This window comes from Agrilus planipennis, unplaced genomic scaffold (assembly GCF_000699045.2).
Source record: "Agrilus planipennis isolate EAB-ADULT unplaced genomic scaffold, Apla_2.0 scaffold165, whole genome shotgun sequence".
NCBI classification, from domain to species: Eukaryota; Metazoa; Arthropoda; class Insecta; order Coleoptera; family Buprestidae; genus Agrilus; species Agrilus planipennis.
Window position 1 is genome coordinate 311,126 of NW_020439087.1, and position 21,217 is coordinate 332,342.

The window sequence follows — 21,217 nt, forward strand, 5'->3', positions numbered from 1 at the left end:
GACATAAATATAAACGTTTATTTAACATTAAATTTGTTACTCAGGCCTCTTTCAACTCATCACAATTTAAGTTCCCATATTACAATATGAGCGTCGTTATTGTTGGTCTCCCGAATTGAGAATGAATTCTTAGACTTATCGGAAGGGCAACAGGGCTGCCTCCAATTCACATACCCTCGACCTCCCATTAAGGTGATAATTGTCCTACGGGTATTCGCTTCAGCGGCACCCCGACCACCACTCCAAGTCTTACAGTTCTGAACTGTTTTACTATTACTATTACTATTGTTATTGTTACTATTACTACAATTATTAAAACTAGTTACGTTTGGCTTTGGTTCTTTTTCCATAGAAACACTATTTTCACATACATCATTCAACTGTCTACTTACGTTGGAGTTATTTCTTGATATACTGCTACGTCCCACACTATTCCTCATGGCCATGCTTTCCTCACTACCAGAAGAAGTGTACAAACTCGACGATCTCGAGTCAACCGACCAATTGGACAAATCAAGAGATCTTGGTCGACTGACTTTCATTTTTAGCCTTCTATCAAGGGTGCTTACTTTTCCTGGGATCATTGCAAGTTCAGGATCGCTTCGTCTTAGAGACTCGTATATATTCTCCTCTCCCTCATAGTCTTTTACGTACATGAGATCCCCATATAATCCATAGACATCACAAGTGTCTCCTGATCCGTGAGAAGAAGCAGAGCTTGACGAAAAGATGGATCCTCCGTTGCCTATGCTTCTAGGTAATGTTTTCGAAAGACGGGAAATATCGCCATCTTTGGAACGTTTTCTTCGTAAAACTACAGGACTATTAGTAAGTTGCTGTCGTAATTTTGCCGTCATGGCTGCCACTGAGGTTTCTGGATTTTCTTTTTCTTTATTTACTTCTGGCGTTGAAGATCCGTTTATGCTTGGGTTCATAGTGTCAGGGTCAGCCCTATGAACTGTAACTTCTTCCCGTATCTCTTTAGATGCCCGTTTTGTTGGGTTTACAATACCATTCTTAGGTTGTAAAGCAAGAAGGAAAGTAATTGGGCCAAAATGAGCATGATACGAGATGTTCATTCTCCCGCTAATAATAGGAACACCTTCTAAGCGAGGTAACGGGATTGTTAGAATTATTCCTACATTTGTGCCAACCCATAAAAGCCCTTTGCAAGCTAAGAGCGCTGTTACATACACATCTGTGTGTCCACCATTTATATAGCAACCGGAATTTCTGTTCGTTGCTGTCGACCTCAACACGTTGGACGCAATATTGATGTCTTGAAGATGCTTAAACGTTTCAGTATGGTATAGACAAACAGTGCTAGAATTTTTTAGTGAAATCCATAATCCAATACCACTGTGAGTCATCAAGTTAACGTTTCCTCCATGTTCATGTTGAATACTAAAGTTCTTTTGAATTTCGCCTGTAACGCTGTTAACCACCCAAACTTTTTTGCCACAGCCAGCATATAAACTATAATTAATGGGTAACAAGCTTGAAACAGGATCATGACCTAAATTAAGAATTTGTGGATCTTTGAGGATCCATGCACTATCAATCGGATTTCTTCGATAGATTAGTAAAGTTCCATTCCCAAGTGCAACAAAGACGTTATCACAGTGATACTTTATTTGAATGATAACGTCTGGTACGACAGAACTCCCAACTTCTTCCTGCTTTTCTGGTTCATCTCCGGCGTAAAGTATAAGCCTTCTGCTATCTGTCCCCATCCAAACAGTATCAACTGCTAAAGAAGGACAAGGGGGTTGAACGCCTTTTACATGCTCCATCGCAGTGACTTGTGTTTCCACAAGTGAAAATGAAGAGAAGTCTTTTAGTGTACCAGACTGTTGATGGTGCTGACTTAAGACTTTTATATGGCTACTAGCACCGTCTGATGTGCACAGCCATAAATAACTGTTGCTACGAGTGCGTCTTCTTGATAATTTTGGTGAGTTCACAGTGTAGAAACAACCACAGCGGACCTAAAAAAAACATATTTTTTTAAAAAAGTAACAGAAAAACATTGATTCTAACTCAACATACTTCACTTTGGTGCTGTGATTTGTAAACTTTCTGTGCTTTCACAAAGAGCGGCATTTTCGTGGAAGGTCTCTGTTCCTGTTCAGGAATATCCCACGAAGGCGAATTATTAGGATCGAGAGCCAGCTGAGCTAATCTCAGTTCTGTGATCCATTCCCTCTTCACTGCGGGACTTTCAGCTTGAAACGTGAAAATTTCCTCTTTTGCCTTGCCTTTTACCATTAATTGTAAGCAACAGGAATCCATCCATGCCATTTCCTCGTCTTTTTTTTGAATTTCTTTTTGAATTTGGTGAAGAACTTTTCTCATGTTATCAACAGATAGGTCTCTGTAAGAGCCTCTTAGGGTGCCAACTAAGTCAGAAATCCGACTCACAGCCTCGTAGTCGTGCATTAAATTGCTCATTTCTGTGCAAAGATTGTCCGCACCTTGAGACGGTTGAGTCCCATCAAAGGAATTGTTGGATCTTAAACTACCTCCTCGGTTAACTCCTGCTGTCAATATTCGACTTAAAGTTGGGGAGGCGCTTGTATCTTGTATTTCTATATCAGATACAGGATGAGTCCATTTAAGATTCAGTCTTTCACCAGCACCAAAATTGTCTAATGATTTTGGAGTTACAGCAACACACACAATCAAATCGTTCAGCAAAAGTAATCGCCGACTTTTAGTTTTTGTTATCATACCACATTGATTAAATTCCTGTAAAAAAAGGTATAATTAAATTAGAAAATAATTTAAATTAATTTCTTTAATTCTTACCAATTGGGTAACGTTATCTTCACGAATAAGATATCTGTTGCCATCAGAGAGGGGTCTAATTGAGAATTTTCCGCTGATATTCCTTAACATCTCTTTAAACGCTTGGAATTGTTCAGATTCTCTCTTTCTTTCGTTCAACATTTCTGTTAATGATTCGAGTTGAGTTAGCGCTAGTTGTAGCGACATCCTGTCGTGGTGTCCTTGAGGTGTATGCTTTAGTAAATCCTTAAAAACAAGAAATTTCAATAAGATGAAAAAATAATAATCTAAATAGAAATTTACATACTTGCAAAAATAATATAAATTGTGGAAATCTCTGAACAGGTTTCACCATTAGACCAAAGAATGACAACCGATCATGCGAACTGATCTGTTTCACCTTAAAAATAAAATTATTTACGTATAGAAGTTTGTAGAACAACTCAGAAATCAGAAATAGTACCTTAAGAAAATCTGCCAACGCGGATTTTCTTTTGGCTTCCATTTTAGCTAGGTCCATAGCAACGGAGAAATTGTTAATGAATTCGCTGTATATTTCCAAAACGATAGATTTGGAAAAGGAAGCGACAAAAACATCACCAATTTTTTCATCTCTATCCCAATTTTGAACACAAGTTGCCAGAGCAATTCGAAATAAGATATGGCACTGAAGAATTTCCGATAACTTGTGAAATAAAATCGATATTTTTGAACCGTTTAAAATAGGCGGATGAGTTTCTTGCAGCGGTTTTTTATAATCCTGAAACAATATATGATAATTCATCATAAAAAAAGTATGTTGCTTTTCCTTACATTCACAAGCCTTTGCAACGCTGCTACGTATGTATTTTCGCTATGTACAATTGCGGCAACTATCATTCGCCTTTTTAACTGTTGAGGACTCAAATTTGGAGGAGATGGGGGTAATGTTGGGGGAACTTGTCTCCGCTGTTGGCCTGAACAGTTTATAAAATTTTCCTCTTCAACCTGTATAAATATATATTATTTAAATAAGTCAACTCATTAAATCAAATATTTTTTCCAAAGCATTAATATCTGACTACTGTTTAACATGAGTTCCTGAAAAACAGGACAACAAAATTTGATAATACTTTATAATGGTTTTATCTACTTTTATATTTAATAATTGCACATTATAGCAACAATAATAAAACGATAATGAGAAAGATAATGAGATTTGTTAGTCAGCCACTGTACTTGGTTAATCGCTATTTAATGATTACAAAAATATTTTTTTTAACATTGCAACTGCAACAATTAATTTGCATAATTTGATAAAGTAAGTAATAAACTTAGTAACAATTGATAAACAATATCAGCAATGGAATTGCAAACAGGCAGTAGCATATTATAATGATATACATATTACATACACTATATTTATGATAACAGTCATAGCACATTGCGTCGACATATGTATAGTCATTATGAATATGTGCTTAACTACTGTGATGTAAACATCACTACGTAAATTATTCATCTAGGCAATAACAACTATATTTTCTAAAATGCCTCACCTCTGGTAGTAAAGGCATTTTATTGGTATTTTGGGGTGTTTTTGGACATTCAGACGTGTTATCAATATCATATTGATGAACCGAACTCCTCCGAATAGAAAACCACCTGGATAATCTTCCTTGATTGGCGAAGTTTTGAGGAGAGATTGATTCAAGCGGGATATTGGAATCTATATTTATTTTGTTATTACTTCCTGCCCCTCCACTTCCTCTCCATTTATCACAAAGTGTTCTGGCCTTATTTAAAGTATTTCTTAACTGACCGCTACCTCTGCAGAGAAAAAACAAAGTAAACAAAAGAAAAACAACTTTTCATGAGTGGGTTTTCGAAAAATTAGTTAAACATTTGTCTGCATGAATTAATTCAAACTTCTTGACTCATGAAGTTAAAAAAAATATTAAAAGTATAAAATGCAAATGATAATGCTTTAAAAACCTTAGCCAATTCATATCATACTCCACTTGCATTCAGTCATTCCTTAATTTATCAATAATTCTGGTTTATAATCGTTAATCACTCGATTAAAAAGTCAAAAAGAAAAATGCCATTAAAACAGATTTTTAGGTAGGTATTGGTAGACAAATTTCAAATACTCTTGTTACTTGTATAAGCAAAATTATGTACATTATTTTTATTTATTGAGACACTGAAATTTTCTTATACCTTACTAATAATGTACAAAAATTGATGGAGAGTTTGCTGTCCACCCACTTCACTTTTGTTAAAAAAATTAATATTTGTCTCGGTATGACTCTGTTTTTATACTTTTAATGCACAACTATTTTTAGAGTATCTTCTTACGTCAAGTCATTAAAATTTACACTAAAATAAGGAAGGATTTAGTACTTATATGATGGTACACGAAAATTCTTATTTCTTCTGCACGCAGAAACTACACTAAATAACTCATGGTCAAAAGATATTTAATTAAGAATAAAAAAGATGTAGCACCCCAATTATTTTAAGGCCAGTAAAAAAGAAAATGTCTATGGAAAACACAAACGATAAAAAATCTGTTTTAAAATTTTTGCATTGAATGAATGATCGCGTAGTTAGGGCTAAATTTATTAAAACAAATAATCTATTAAAAATATGAAAAGCCAACACTTCTTCGCTGTGTGATGATTTTCATAACAGTGTACCCTCATGTAAATTTGCACACGTGCTGCTTATTGCCTTTTAAGACAGTGCAAATTGGTCGATTAAAAGACCTTGGAATTCTGCCAGTAAATGTATGGTCTGCGTCCTTTGGAATACTTCGGTTATTAGAAAATGCCACTCGTAATAAAGGAAAATTACGATGCTTCACAATTTAATGCCTCCACAACGCACACTTTGCTCCTGTGGTATCGATAATTTCGGAATTTACAGTTTTCTAGTACGGAAAACAGGATGTATATTTCACGTTAGAAAAAACAATTTACGCAAAAAATATCTGAACCTTAGAACAAAGACCTACCGGAAGGTCAAATGGTGGAAATATTAATTTTAAGCGACTGATCATAAAATTTACACTCATGTGCATATGCTCAAAATCTTAAGTTAAACTCAAATTTACGGCGTTCTATTTTTTTTAAACCTGCTTATTAAATGAATTAACCGATAAAATTAAACCTACATATTGTAAATATTTTGATATAAATATGTATTAGCTATTTATAGGAAAGTTTTTCGATTCAATGACTATTTTTCCCGCTAGGAGTTGTTAAATTTAAGTAATATTGGAAAATATGTATAACATTCAACTCGAATTCGAAAATCACATTGATTTTGTTATAATTTTAACAGTTCCCACTAAAAACATAAGTCTAGGCTATTAAGCATATTGAAATTTATAAGAATCAGCTTCTCAATCATCAAAATCGGTTAAGAATTAGCCATAACAGTTAAAACTATAGCGATCAACTTTGGCGTTCCCATAAAGAAAACTAACCATTAAATCAAAAAGCTCCCCATTGAAATACTACTCAAGAACACCCCATCTATTAATTATTATTTCTTGAAGAATTGATACTCATACACAATTCAGAAAGTTTTGTTTAAATATGTTAAATGTATGTAGGTATTTTACATTCGTGGGGATCCGCAAAAATTTTTATGATAAATTACGGATTGACCTTCAAAACAACTTCGTTCGTTCCACATCATCACCATCAAAACACTCCATCAATACCAAACAAAATAAATATTACCTTGTACTAGATGTGATGCTTCGATCGCTCTCGTCCTCGGAGGAGAGTTCAACATCTGACCCTGAACACCAGCTGTCTTCGGAACTTCTCTGAGACATGGAATGGTGCAAGGTGCGGGAGTGACCCAGTGGTGGCGCCATTCTTCGTTCAGGTGTTGCTTCTTCCCAGGTTCCAGAACGAACCCGAGGTTCATCTGAAACAAATAAACATTTCATCAAAAATAATATACAGAAATAGTTCGCTAATTTTACTGATTAAATATACATTGCACGCAGACGGTCCTCTATCGTACCAGATACGTTAACTGCACCTGAAGTATTTTTTCTTTTAGGAACTATAAATTTCAGACACATTTTATAAGAGTTTTTATCAAGATTTTAGATTTTTCTACATGAAAAAAAAAAGTGTCTCGCGTATGCATTTCGCAATCATTATTGGAAAAACAGGATGGGTGTTTTTTAATTTATGTTCTTATAAGTAATAAGTAAAATTTCAATGCAATACAAAAGAACAATTTATCAAAGTTTTTGTGAATATTGCCGGTTTACACAATCTATCAATTTCCGATTTTTGTACAAAAGCCTGGCAATGTTCCAAGTACATCTACTCAATTACCGGAAGGTCAAGGAGAAAGAAGAAAGCCTTAATTAGAGAAACGGGCGAGTAGTATTAGCACTTACTAAAAAATCCAACATAAAAATAAAAAAGATTAAAAGATTGCTAACTGCGCCAAATTAGGAAACAGATATACTTCCACAATTGCAATCAGTGATGGATTCCACTACCGGACGTGTAGTAAACAAACTATAACAAAAACTAAAATAGTAAAAGCAATTTTCCATTAATTTTCATTAAACAAATTGCTTTTTTAAAGAACTAGGAAGGTTTATATCGATTTTTGTGATCTAATAAGAGCATAGATACAGACATGACAGCAATCGATTTTACTTAACTGCATTTAGAAAGCCAAAAATTGTCAAAAATACTTCCAGATTTTTTCCTTTTTTAAGTAGGTACTTATTTTATTTTTATAGGAAAAGTCTAGGGTCTTTTAACAGTCCACCTCCTTTCTGGATTTTAAAAATTTGCTGTTAAAGACTAATTAACTTTTTTTCTGTAAGGGCTCTGCCGAACATTTATTAATGGCAAAAAATGTAGCATTCTAAAGATGGCGTTCATTGCGCTGTTTATTGTTTACATACAGTACCTATATGTATATGTAATTAACCAGATAGTTACATATAGTTGATTCTTCATATATGCATATATTTTTATGTAAATCTTTATCATGGTAATTTCTTTTATGTGCATATTTTCATATGTAAAATCAATCATAATTTTCAATAGTACAAGTAACGTAAATATGCTCAGTATTCGTACCAGTCCAGGGACAACTCGTTTTAATTCGATTAATTTAGACACTTGATGTTCATTGTCATCATCATCTATATAATTATTCCACGAAAGGTCATCGACTTTTATTTAACACTAAAACGAAATTGCTTATCACTTTTAAAAATCCACTAATGATAATAATGAGACATCTTCAATTGAAAATATATGCGACATTTACATCAGTATTTTGAAAATTACTTCAAAATTAACTTATTCATTTATAAATCAGTATAAGAATTGGTAAAAACATTATATTGTTGAATTTTTGAAATTCCATAACTCCAGTCCAAATTCTATAATACAAGAATTTACATATGCTATCAGCAACGTAGAGACGTAAACATTTGGAAGTGAGTCAGACAAGGATGTCCACTGCTACCGCTACTTCTTAATCTATACATCGAAGACGCAAAAACATCATTAAAGACAGTACAATTGCAGGGATAGATATACAGGAGCAGAAGAATAGTATGCTTAGATTTGCAGATGATATAGTAGTATTAGCATCTAGGCAAGAAGTACTAGGGATATAAAGCAGAGAATAGCGCAGGGTTGAGTTGCCTTCAATAAAAAGAAGTCACTTCCATGCTTGCGATCGGTTAATTTAGAAATTCGAAAAAGATTGTTGAAGGTGTCTGGAGCCGCCTGTAAGGATGGGAAACATGGTGGGCGCGGCGGAAAAGAAAAGTTTGGAAACGCTCGAAATGTGGTGAACAGGCGAATGATGAGGATACCGTGGATAGAGAAGGTTACAAATGAAGAGGTATTAGAAAGAATAGGAGAACAGATGAAGTCAATAAGAAATAAGCGAGACAAGTTGACAGGACTCGTTCTCAGGCATGAAGGGCTAGTCAGAAGCATATTAGAGGCAGAGACAGACTTAGATTAGACTACTATTCGCAAATAGTTAAGGATGTAGGATGTTCTAGTTTTGGGGAAATGCGAAGATTAGCTCAGGATAGGAAGGAGTGGAGGTGGGTGTCCAATCAGTCTTAGGACGACCTTACGATGATATGCATCGCAGATACTAGCTTCGACATATCCGCATACGTATTTGCTTATTTCAAAAATGTTGCATCCGCGACATACAGGGTTGAAAGAACCACAACTTTGTGTTAAATTTATTCTTATTTATCTAGACACTTTTCCATGTTTTAAACAGTCTTTTTGTCGTTTATTTTGAATATATATTTTAAACTGGTTTTAATTTATTTCTTTATTTCTAAACCTACCAAAAACAAATACATACTTACTTTTGCCGAAAGAATTTAAAGACTGTGATGTTTTTTTATTTTAAATACAATTCAAAACACCGTTTAATGTTTAATTGAAAACATGTTTTATTTAGATTGTATTTTAAATAGTGTTTAAAATACATATTCCAATAGTGGCAACATCCCTAACTGTGTACGAAGTCAAATTACCCTTTAAATTCCTATTGAACGTTCCCTCGTGTTTAAACACACAATTTTTCAATTTAACGATGTTAATAATTACACAAAACCAGAAAAAAATGTTACATTCTTTTCTTATATTTTGTGTTATTCAACAACAGATATTTTTTTTCAGAGGAATATAATGAGACATTTCCAAGACTTTTCCGGATGTCTAAAGGTTTCGAACTTCCACATTAATCGAATACGATGTTATACAATCAGTTCCGGATATTACGTGAAAATATGGTCGTCTATATATATAAAATATCTGAATCGACTTTTTTATCATTACGGAAAACATTGTCGGCAATATAATTGTTCGAAAATAGATCGATTGTTGTTATTTGTTTTGCTTAAAATTTCACATAGATTACGTTTGGGTCTGTTCTGACCCACTTCCTCAAAAATTTTGTATCTCGGTTATCGTTATGTAAGCAGATAAATAAAATAAACAGTGTTGAGCCACCCTGATTACGTGATACACGCACCATATAGTTTGCACAGACAATATTATCTTAATTTTACGGCCACTCGGAATAAATAAAAAGAGACTAGGTATGGTGTCTCGGATGTTTCCTGTATGAAGTGAATACCACGAAATGGAGGAAACAAAAGCTCCACTGTTACATTATTTCAGTATTTACTACAAAGCACCTGTTTGTTTAGTCAAATACGTATGACAGAGGTTTAATGTTCTTTAGATGAATATAGAAAATGTTTTTGACGTGACAACGTCTTATAATTCGATGGAGCCGGCTGCACGCACGAAAAAACATGACTCATGCGGCGTTACCTCGCTCTGAGGCGTTCCATTTAAGGCTTGAAGTGCAAGCAAGAGCGCGGAACGAGCGACAAAGAGGCACAATCGGCCTCCGCGTTCGGCAGCGTTCGACATCTGTCTCGTTCCTACTTGAGTGAGCGATGCGTTCGCGTGGACAGCTGCTATACAATAATACATTTCCATTTACCTCCTTCTTTATATCCATACAAAATATCTATCAAACAAATAAAATTAAAATTTTCTTTTGAAAAATGAAACCATTCCATCAGTATTTTCTTATGACGTTGTCACGTTCAACTATCGTCAGTAAACCGACTTTACAGACAACCAATTTTTTACGTAACTTGTAACTGCACTTATAAATTTATAAATAACCAGATTTATATAGGAGTAAGACAATTATACTTACAGGTTTTACTTAATAGATAGATGTGTGTTAAATTTGTGTTGATTTACAGGCCATTTCGTCGATTACAAATCACACAAATGCCATCCAATTTCGTTCTCAATTAATACCGAAAAATAGCTACTTCACTTCAATTATCCAAACATGTTACGTTTCTGTTCGCAGATGTAAGCGTATAAATTATACATACATATGTTGAACGAACGAGTCAAGAATAGAGAGGAATCCCAGCTTGCAGAACTTCTTCGTGTTAATAACCTTTCTCTTTGCGGGCTAAAGATAGTGCAACAACACGATTTATTAAAAATAGCGACCGATATTACGAAAGCTGGTGGCACAACAAACCCAGGACTTGACTGCTTTCAGGAAGACGAGCCAAAGTTCAAGTTTAAAATCTACTGTTTGCCAAGTCACTGAAACGCTACCTTATTCTTATCTATTCGCGTACACAAAACTATAATATACTGAATTTTTTTTTCAGATTTCTAGAATATTTTAATTCAATTTAAACAAATAAAACTCCATTCGGCTTGATTATTTAAAAGGTTCCTGTTGAGCGAGAGAGTTTCTTAATTTTATTTACATCACTGTGAAGGACCATAACATTCTTTTGATCTAAATTATTATGATTAAAATAGATATAGTGTTCGGAGAAGCCAGTGTTTTGTTAGGGTGTGTGCTTTAGTAAATCCTTAAAAACAAGAAATTTCAATAAGATGAAAAAATAATAATCTAAATAGAAATTTACATACTTGCAAAAATAATATAAATTGTGGAAATCTCTGAACAGGTTTCACCATTAGACCAAAGAATGACAACCGATCATGCGAACTGATCNAACATTCTTTTGATCTAAATTATTATGATTAAAATAGATATAGTGTTCGGAGAAGCCAGTGTTTTGTTAGTACCCTGCAAGTGTTCTTTAGTTCTTTCGCTGATTGCTCTCCCACTTTGTCCAATATAAAAGACATCACAAGCGTTGTACTAAACGCCATAATAGTTTTCCGAAACTTATTAATGTATTTATTTTCGTTTTATTTCGTTACTAGATGCCAGACAGGTACAAAAATATTACTTTGGTTCTCTATTATGTAATTTCTAAATGCTTTAAGTGATCTGCGATGGAGGTAATTCTTTTTCTCGTGGAATACTTTATTTATTTCACGGTTACAAAAAGTACCTTCAATTTCAAATGATTCAAATATCTCACTTAATAAAACACTTCATCATGTTTAGGGCTATTGATCTTAAAGAATACTCAATGTATCAATTAAAAATGTGCAAGTATTTATTGGGTTAAATAACACTAAAAAACTGTGTCAATTAAATTTTCATTGGGTCCGATTGTCTTTTATGATACGATTAAGATATAAAAGTTTAACTGCGATTGTGTAGTAAAAGTTCGATCGATCAGAGACAAATTCAAAAAAATCTTCCAGAACGCTCTCCGCAATGAAACTTCTACGACCGAATTTAAAGCCTTGGTAATCAAGCTTCTAATCTAAAACAACAGAGTTTTTGAAACCAACCCCAGATAACGAAGTTATAGAAAGCTATCATAGAGCCGACCCCTAACAAAGCTTTGTAATAATGCTTTCCCGAGCAAACTCCAAAACAAATTAGCATGCTCAATTTTACAGAAAGTAAGAGTTGCTTTTACGAAAGTACGAATTTTCATGTTATTACATATAAAAAAGAAAATATACTATAACCATTATGTAAGTATAGCAAGTTTTAAAAAGTATGCATGTTTAGTATGATGACATAAAAAAAAGTCAAAATTTAAGTACAATTTTATACCCAAATGAAAAATACGTTTTATATTTGCATGTTTTCATAAGTAATATTTCACATATCGAAAGTATCTAAAGATATTAAAAGCAAACAAAACTCTATTTGATTACTGTTCTACATTTCCTTATCAATAATCTTTTAACAGTTAATATAATAATAATAGAGAAGAGTCCTGCCTTGTATTATATCAATAATAGAAATTACAAAACATAACACTCACAAAAATATATTTCATTTTTAATAATCAAGAGGTGTACACATAATTTCCTGAAGAAGTATCTGCCACAACGTATCTTCATGATTATTACCTTTTTCCTCTTCAACGAGAAATTTCGAAATAAACAACATTACAAGAGGAATGTTGGCGCCATCAAGCATCAAGCACTTAATTTGCAATTCAGTTACATATTTTCCACTGCCTCCACAAAGACTAGACGTTTTCCTTTTGAAAATGCTGATTATTTTAAACTTTGGACAAGGAAATCATATGGCGGAAAACCTTATGGCTAATTATAAAAAAAAAATAATTTTGTTACCTTGTATAGTGCAACCCGAAAACAGCTGAAACGGACTACAAATCAATCATGGAGACATATGTGTGTTACATTTAACAGAGACGGTATATAACCTTATTAATACGAATGGAAATTAATGCGAATGAAGAAGGTAATAAATATTTTGTTTTATATTATCATCAAAAGTTAAAATTATCTCAATAATCCTATTTATTTAGTATCTGATTTTATTTTAGTCGTAGATAAAACGAAACTAACGATTAATACTCAACCGAAATATTTCGTAACACATAATTATATCTATAATTAACGTTTAAACATAATAGATTTAAGTTCGAATGGATAATTTTTAAATTTCACGCTACAAGTAGAAAATAACATTTTTAATTAGAGACTATAACATCAAAATTTTAATCCATTAGTTATTTCTAAAATATCTAAGTGATCCACCATGCAATTGTGCTTGTTTCTTTAAAAATTGCAAAACGTACTTTCAATTTCAAATGACCCTTATATAAAACAAAACACTTCATTGGATTTAATAGGGTTATTGGCCTTGAAGTAAACACTGAATCCTTCAATTAAGGAGTTATTATTTATTCGCTTAATTACAAGAAAACTGTGTCAATTAAGTCTTCATTCCGCTAGAACTAGAACTCACTCTTTTGTAACTGTATTATTTACAAAAACGAAGCATTCGAATGGATTTGAACAAAATACTTTTTGATATTTAACTTCAGAAGTTTTTCTCATTGATTCTTGTCTTACTCAATAAAACAACGATTGGCTATCAGCACTTACTTCTTACTTTTTGGATTATTATTTTATTTAACCATATCATCACCTTTAAGTTTTTATTAATAAAAATGAGATAAGCAAAGTAGAATTTGCGACGAATATCACAATTATTACGTACTAGATACGTATGTATGGTATATAGTTCAGAATTTATTGTTCGTGCCAGTACCAACTAGTTACGCCTACAACATTATACCAGGAATTGATCATTAATATTCCATTTATTATAAGTCTTGTTGATTTATCCGACTGTACCACTTGTCGCATAATTTGTGACGTATTTTGCTAAATTCACTTCTTTAATAAATTACCTTACAATGTAAATTACGCGTAACATTTACGATTCAATTTGTACGGTTTTATTAGACTGGAAGTAATTTCTTGTCTAAAAACATACATTAAAAGTAGTATAAATAACATTAAACAACAAATAAAGGAGTTCTTAAGCATATATAGAAAAACTTCGTCTCATAAAGAATGAAAAATTGGATTTTGTTCCTTGTGTTCCAAAATATTACGTTAAAAACAAAAACATAAAAAAGGGTTTTATATTTTGATCTGAGAGTTATGTACCTACAGTGTATACATACTGATATAAAATTGTTTTTATTATAATTTTAAGCAGTAATTAAGTCCAAAAATACATACATATGTTCAGAACGCCAACTTTAAAGAATATAATTAATTAAGCCTCATTTCGGTTCTTTATCTCTTTTTATGGTTGTTTTAATTTTATCTTGATGAGAAGGAAGAATATTTATTTAATTATGAACAAAACGCCGTTCTTTTAATGTAAATAAAGCATAAACTGCCTAGCTAGAAATTAATAGATTCTCTTCCTATATTGGGGTTGCACAAAACTCGTATTTATCTGCTTAATTAGCCAATAAAAATAACGGAAGGCGCACATTATTCACTGTAAATTATATTGTTTTAAAAAAGATAAAATTATTAATAAATACTGTAACAGATAAAATTATATTGCTTCTTTGTTTCTAGATTATTTTTAGAAAAGCCATGAACAATGTGGCTTATCGTTCCTCCTGCAGGATAAAAAATCCTTAAAACTTAATATGTGAATTTGTCTGTATCCATTCAACTATCTTACAGTTTTATTTAAAAAAAACACGTTTTGATGCCTCACTACGCGTCTGATTTGAATGCATAGGAGACCTACAACTGTACGAAGTAAAAAGAAGACGTAAAGCAGCCTTGGTTAGAAAGATATCGGAAGTATGACATTCAAAAGAACCGTCACAATTCCCTCGTTTTTTTCGATTAAGACCTACGCTTCCCGACTGTAAATAGAGACTTCCCGCAGCTAGAACGAAAATAAATGAATCCATTCTGTCGCATAAGAAAGCCTAGACAACGTGTACAAAGTTAGCAAGACAAATTGTTTGAATACAGAAATTGTCCGGACGATAATTTGCCTTTATTCTGACGTTAATTACTTGTGAAAGAAAATAAATTGTGATTAATTATTTCTAAAAGTTATTCCATATTTTGTTAACTTAATACAAATTTAAGTAGGCAAATTTTGCATTCAACATGATCTCATCACTAATATTTAGCACTTAATTTAAAACAAAATCTGAGGGTGAGAAAACGGGTGATTTTTGGTCTATTTTTATGGTCAGTCTTAGTTATTTTAATATTACAATTATTTTGATTTGAGTTATGAAACGATTTGGTTATAATGTTAGCGAGGTAATAAAAATTGTATTCAAACTGTACATGTAATCTTTCTGTCATTTTCAATATTATAAATATCATTCAGGGTGATTATCCAAATTATATTTTGTTAATAATGCACAACTGTAATGGATGCGATTTTAAGTAAATTATGGAAATGTCAATCCATTAAAAAATAATGCCTTTGAAATGTTTCATTATGTTTCCTTCCATTATGTCACATTTTATTACAACTCCAACTTAACGTTTCCTCTTTGATTATCTTGCAACGTATTTATACGTACTACCTCAACATAGTTCTAACTATTAGTTACATTAGACGATAAAGAAAAATATGTAATCAATTCAAAACATTTTAATAATCATTTGGTTCTTTTTAGTACCAGCACGGAATAATGACGCCAAATTTCGCAAGAATGGTCAACTTTGTTAGCGGTAAACAAATCGTGTTGAGCATTCGAAAGAAAAAGTCTAGAATATGAGAAGAATAGTAAAGAAAATTGGAAAATGCATAAAAGAGAACAACTAACACGTGCTCCGCCCACTTTGAGTGTGGACATTATCAACGAGAACTTCTGTCTCGGGCACATGTTGATAATGCCCACATTCAAAGTGAATGAAGCACGTGCCCGTTTTCTAAAAATTACTTGGGGTGATTCTGTTTTAGGTTTTTAGGGTATACGGCAATTTAATGAAAACATCCTACATTTGGTTTCACCTTTACATATATGCGCTTGCTTATATATAAATAAGATCAGTATGGGAACTAATAACATGTACATATGCCAAACCACACGCATACCGAGGCGCGTTTCCGTAATTTTCACCGCGTAATTGGGTTCATTCGGGAATGTTTCAATTAAACTTGTTAACAAACCAATTCATTTAACGAATGGGATAAATGAAGAGTTTCCTGTGTCGGAGTGAGATACGCGTGTAAACTTTGAACAACAACTTCATTGTATTCGTTTCTTTCCCTGGAACAAATTTACCAATACATGTGTACATATATGTACATTTAACTTATGAATCCACAAACTACAAGCATACCATACACAAGCAAGGTTTAATACGTGGTTATTTTCAATTGATTAAACCTTTACAAGATCTATTTTTTTCCAACCTTATACGTTCTCAGACGAGCTAGTAGGATCACAAACATGCGTGTACATGACAAAATGATTTAATTACTAAATATCGAGTATTGTCTTATTAATTTGGTAAAGGCCTAGATGATGGCCCGTGGTGGTCTCACCCCCATAAAAAGTTATGGGGGTTCAAAGTTAATAAATATGCCAATTTTTACACATTTCTAGGCATGTAAATATTTATATAGTCATTCTTAAACAATATTCAAAGGTAAAACTAATGAAAAATACATAAAAATATTGAGAAAGTTATATAAAACATTATTTAAATATCTTTATCAATAGGATAGGGTAGGTTAGGTTATCGAGTTTTGTTCAAGTGACCACCCTCTTTCGATCCCCCACCTTCACCCGCTTGAAAATAATTATTTTATTGAATTTTATTTGAATTATAGTATGAAAATTGTCAAAATAATCAACATTCAACCCCCATAACTTCATATGGGGGTGAGACCGCCACGAACTTTTTATTATACAGTGGTGGGGGAGACCTCCTCTTTCGATCCCACCCACCCCCACCCTCTTGGGGGTGAGGGCCATCATCTAAACCTTTACCAGTAATTTTTGAACATAAAAATTGTCATATGATGACACCAATTTTCTCTTCACAGAACTTTACCGACCATGAAGTCAGGTACGTCTTGATAGCGTTTTTAAGTTCTTCGTTGATGAAATAATGTTGTTCATGCCTACCATGATTATGGTTTTTATCTATGACCACAATTTCGATCACCCACCGTATAGTCCAGGTCACGTACCGAGTGATTTTCATCACTTTCGGTAATTGAACATACGATTTGATCGTTTTGACAAACTGGACAATACAATTATATATAACCAATGAAGAAGATCAGAACTTTTCGATTTTATAAAGAATAAGGTTGTACATGAATACAAACCAAGGCTACCGTCCGAAATTTAATTGTGGATTATCGGCAGCTGATAATTTAAAAGATAAATTAGGTAACGTTAAATTGCGTATTAACACAATTTAAGTTAATTCTTTTTGTACTGGCAACCTTTAAAAAACCTCTGTACACAATTGCCAAGGTAGTGAATGGAGCCAGGCTGTTTTGAAATTCGAAACACAAAAGGAAATTGCTTTCCATGCAATTTGAGGTCTGCAATTTGTTAGGCGTAATATAAAAAACCTTTTAATTAGTTATTGATGGTGTGTAGCTACGCATTTTTTTATTTAGGTACATTTATCTGATGTATGGGCACACAAAAACAATATTTGAGGTAATATGCATTACTAACGGAATGAAAAGGTTGGGGTTTCCAGGAGAGAACATTTTTTTAAGCAAACGCGTAACCTATTTAGGCTTCACTCCTGTAATGAATATTGTGATCGATTATTCCCTTACGTTCCATTACTCAATTGGGCACAAATTTTACAAGTAGGTGTATGTATACCTACATGGTCTTTTATGATAATAGAAAACAGTCACTAAAACTAAAAAGTAAAAAAAAAATAAATAAAACAATTTCTCGTGAACGAAGACTAGTAAAGAGTAGTGACAGTCTTAGTCTTGCTGATACAGTCTCGGTGTTGGTTTTGGGTGTTAAGGATGTTTGGGAGGTACAATCGGAGACAAGAGTACATAAAATAAGAAATTCGTGATTAATTAGGTTTTGCAGCATATCATGAGGAAAATAAATACTATCTATACTAAAAAAAACATATACGGTTTGAGAGAAAATTTGGAATTTGACCAAAAACTTTGAATAAAATAAGAAATAACGAATAATATGGAATTTTTCTAACTGGCTTTTGACAGTGAATATACCTTGATTTCAATTTCGAAACAAAAAAAAAATTTAGTTTCAATATCTATTAATAATGAGCGTAAAACTTTTTAATATGTTTAAATAATAATTAAAACTTTAAAATTGCATTTATTTCAGACAATTATAAATATTATCATTATATTATCAAGTAAAAACGAGATTTTCAGCTAATTTTTCATTTTTTCCTCGATAACCATTTAGTGAATTTGAATAACCTTACGCCAAAGTGATTCTCCAGAGTTCAAGTTACTTATTGTAAAAGTTTGAAATTTCTAGTAGCTTTTTTTCTGTTAATAAAAATAAACTTAATCTGTTTGGTTAACGAATCTCCATAAAATGACGTGTAAAATTACAATTTTTTAAAATCTTTTTAACTTTTTAACGGTTTAGTGAATCGATTTGTAATTTTTACAGGAGTTTTAGAATTGAATGAGGAACGTTCTTCCTTTTTATTTGCCTCGTAGCAATTTGACATACCTCCCAAACATCCTTAAGTCTTGCTCTTGCTCATTTACTTACGTTATTTTTTAATAATTCTTCTAAGCACAATTATTTCTATTTACCGACACAATAATTGTCTTAAATGCTGGAATTTTCTGTCATATATGCGAGCTTGTCATTCCTTTTAAAGAATATAGTGTCGATAATCGTGAGATATATGAAAAATAAATAACATAAGGGTACTCCAATGCATAGATTGACCCTTCCACCAACGCATCGATTGACCTTTTATCATAGTAAACAAAATAGTACAAGGTACTTAATAGAAGTAAAAAATATCGAAAAAAAAAAAAATTATTTGTCTTGCATTTTCGCAAGGCCAAAACCAATTTTATTCATCACTAATGAAGACTACATTAAAACAAAATGATTTTTATCCACTGCACGCACATCATTGATTGAAATTACTGGTTTTGAATATAAAATCACGATGAGACGATCTATGCTGCTGATAATTAAAAATGTTAATGTTTCTGGTTTCCAGATTTTTTGTACCTATACCTGAATTTCAGTTAAAAATGTTAATCAATCATTAAATCGCCAATAAACTGCACATTTCTGCTATAAATATAGAAAATGCGCTTCATTATTTTGTGTGCAAAATCAGTGTATTCAATTATTATCGATGTACTTGAAACATAAAAAAAATATCTCCTCTTTTAATGCAAAATTTCCATTTAAATATGTAAATCGTTTTGCTTAATAATTTTTTGAATTTAATTTTATTATTTCCCAATTTCGTGCAGTATGTAATTCATGAATTTCTTCACTGAATTTAGGTTTCCCATTATTGCCCAATGAATGAAACACGTCATTTATAAAATTTTATCACCAATTTTAGTAAATATTTCGGCTGAATTTGCGTGTTTGTTATATCGTTTTATATCTATAATGGTATACGTTATCGTCAGTAATGCCCTTTAGAAATTGCAAATAGATGATATTAATTATATTAGATAAACTGTACAAATGAAGCAATGGTAGTAGAATCCTAAGTCAATTTTTATTTTATCTAAATGTACGCTACTTTTTCTAATAGAAATATTTTGTTGTCGAAAATTGTGTGAATATTATAAAAAACTAATTTCCGAATTTACAAACATAAACCTTAAACCTTTATAAATTTTCATTTAGTAAACATCTATTCGTGAACTATATTTCACGACGCAAATGTTCGAAATTAAAACAAAACAACGTTTAATTAACGAAAATTGCGAGGAAAGCAGAAGAACCTTACAAGAACATTCTTGATTTACTTTGAGTTCGTAAACAATTAAGGAATGTGTTTTAATATTATAAGCCATTATGAACTAAATAAATTCCGAAAATTTTAAAAGGTTCTACTAAAAAGAGGGTTTTTTTGTGTAATCATTGTTTCCGAAGATGTTTGAAAATATTTATGTAAAAATGCACAGACATACGTTATAGAATATTGCAACGACAAAAAATGTTATTAGAAATTTTCTGATACTGGAATAACGAAGTCTTTAAAATAATCTCATTTTTTTAAATTTTTTTTTTTACGAATTTTCAATCGTTGATACAATTAAAGTGAAGTAAATGTTCACATGAAATGCAGCAATTCCACCCTTTGACATTTCTGAAATTATCGCAAGTTAATAAATTAAAAGATTGAAGTTTGGATTATGAAATACAAAAAATTCTGATGACAAAACGATATCAACAGAAGGATTTTTAATAAAATACGTCAAAAATTTTGGTATTAAAAGGATATGAAAGTTGTGTTGGAGAAAAGTCGCAGGTTTTCGATACTTTAGAAGTCAGATAACTCAAGATGAAAAAACTACACTAACGAAAGAAAAGAAGGTATCCCAAAATTAATAAGAAATTCACAAGTTGTCCGAGAAAGTTTCTAAACTTACAGGATAGAAAAAGGTGTAATCAATTTTATGTAAGAAACACAGGAACCCAATACTCTACCTTTAATGAGAAACTGAGTGGTTGTGTAATAACTATCTATTAAAAATTTTAGACAAATAAAAAAGCTTTCAAAACAAAAATTGACTTACTGACTAATTTTTGTCATTATTAAAATCGACTGGGTAGAAGTATTTACAGAGAGGTTATATTAAAAACTAAATTTAATAGAATTTATGTTCTATTATAGGTAAGCTTGTTATATGGCATTTTGATTTGTTCAAGGTTAATCAAGGATTTGCATAAATATGTACGTACAATTCAAAAATTAAATATGACTTCATTTACCGAATATACACAAGACTGCGATGAATAACAGCGGCCTACAACTCAATATGCTTATGAATAATGAAACATGTCTGTTTTACTGCAAAGGAAAAACGTAACATACATACATACACAACTTGTACATGTCCATCCACACATTGTACAAATATGTTCTGATAATGTACTGACCTCTTCACTATCTCCCATATGAACAGAAATTTAGTTTCAATA

At 32.0% G+C, this 21,217-nt stretch overlaps 1 protein-coding gene across 7 annotated transcripts in view; it reads right to left on the reverse strand.

Annotated features, from left to right (window-relative positions):
• The window catches only part of LOC108738082 (rho guanine nucleotide exchange factor 10), a 207,177-nt gene continuing 185,960 nt past the window's right edge, over positions 1 to 21,217 (reverse strand). For all 7 annotated transcript variants that reach the window (XM_018471320.1, XM_018471321.1, XM_018471319.1 and 4 more), the window contains 8 exons: positions 6,519 to 6,711; positions 4,326 to 4,596; positions 3,601 to 3,774; positions 3,251 to 3,547; positions 3,095 to 3,187; positions 2,809 to 3,033; positions 2,050 to 2,748; positions 1 to 1,988 (listed from right to left, as the gene is read on the reverse strand). In XM_018471320.1, the coding sequence (XP_018326822.1) occupies positions 60 to 1,988; positions 2,050 to 2,748; positions 2,809 to 3,033; positions 3,095 to 3,187; positions 3,251 to 3,547; positions 3,601 to 3,774; positions 4,326 to 4,596; positions 6,519 to 6,711 (3,881 nt within the window). In that variant the 3' untranslated portion in view covers positions 1 to 59. The remainder of the gene's footprint in view (positions 1,989 to 2,049; positions 2,749 to 2,808; positions 3,034 to 3,094; positions 3,188 to 3,250; positions 3,548 to 3,600; positions 3,775 to 4,325; positions 4,597 to 6,518; positions 6,712 to 21,217) is intronic.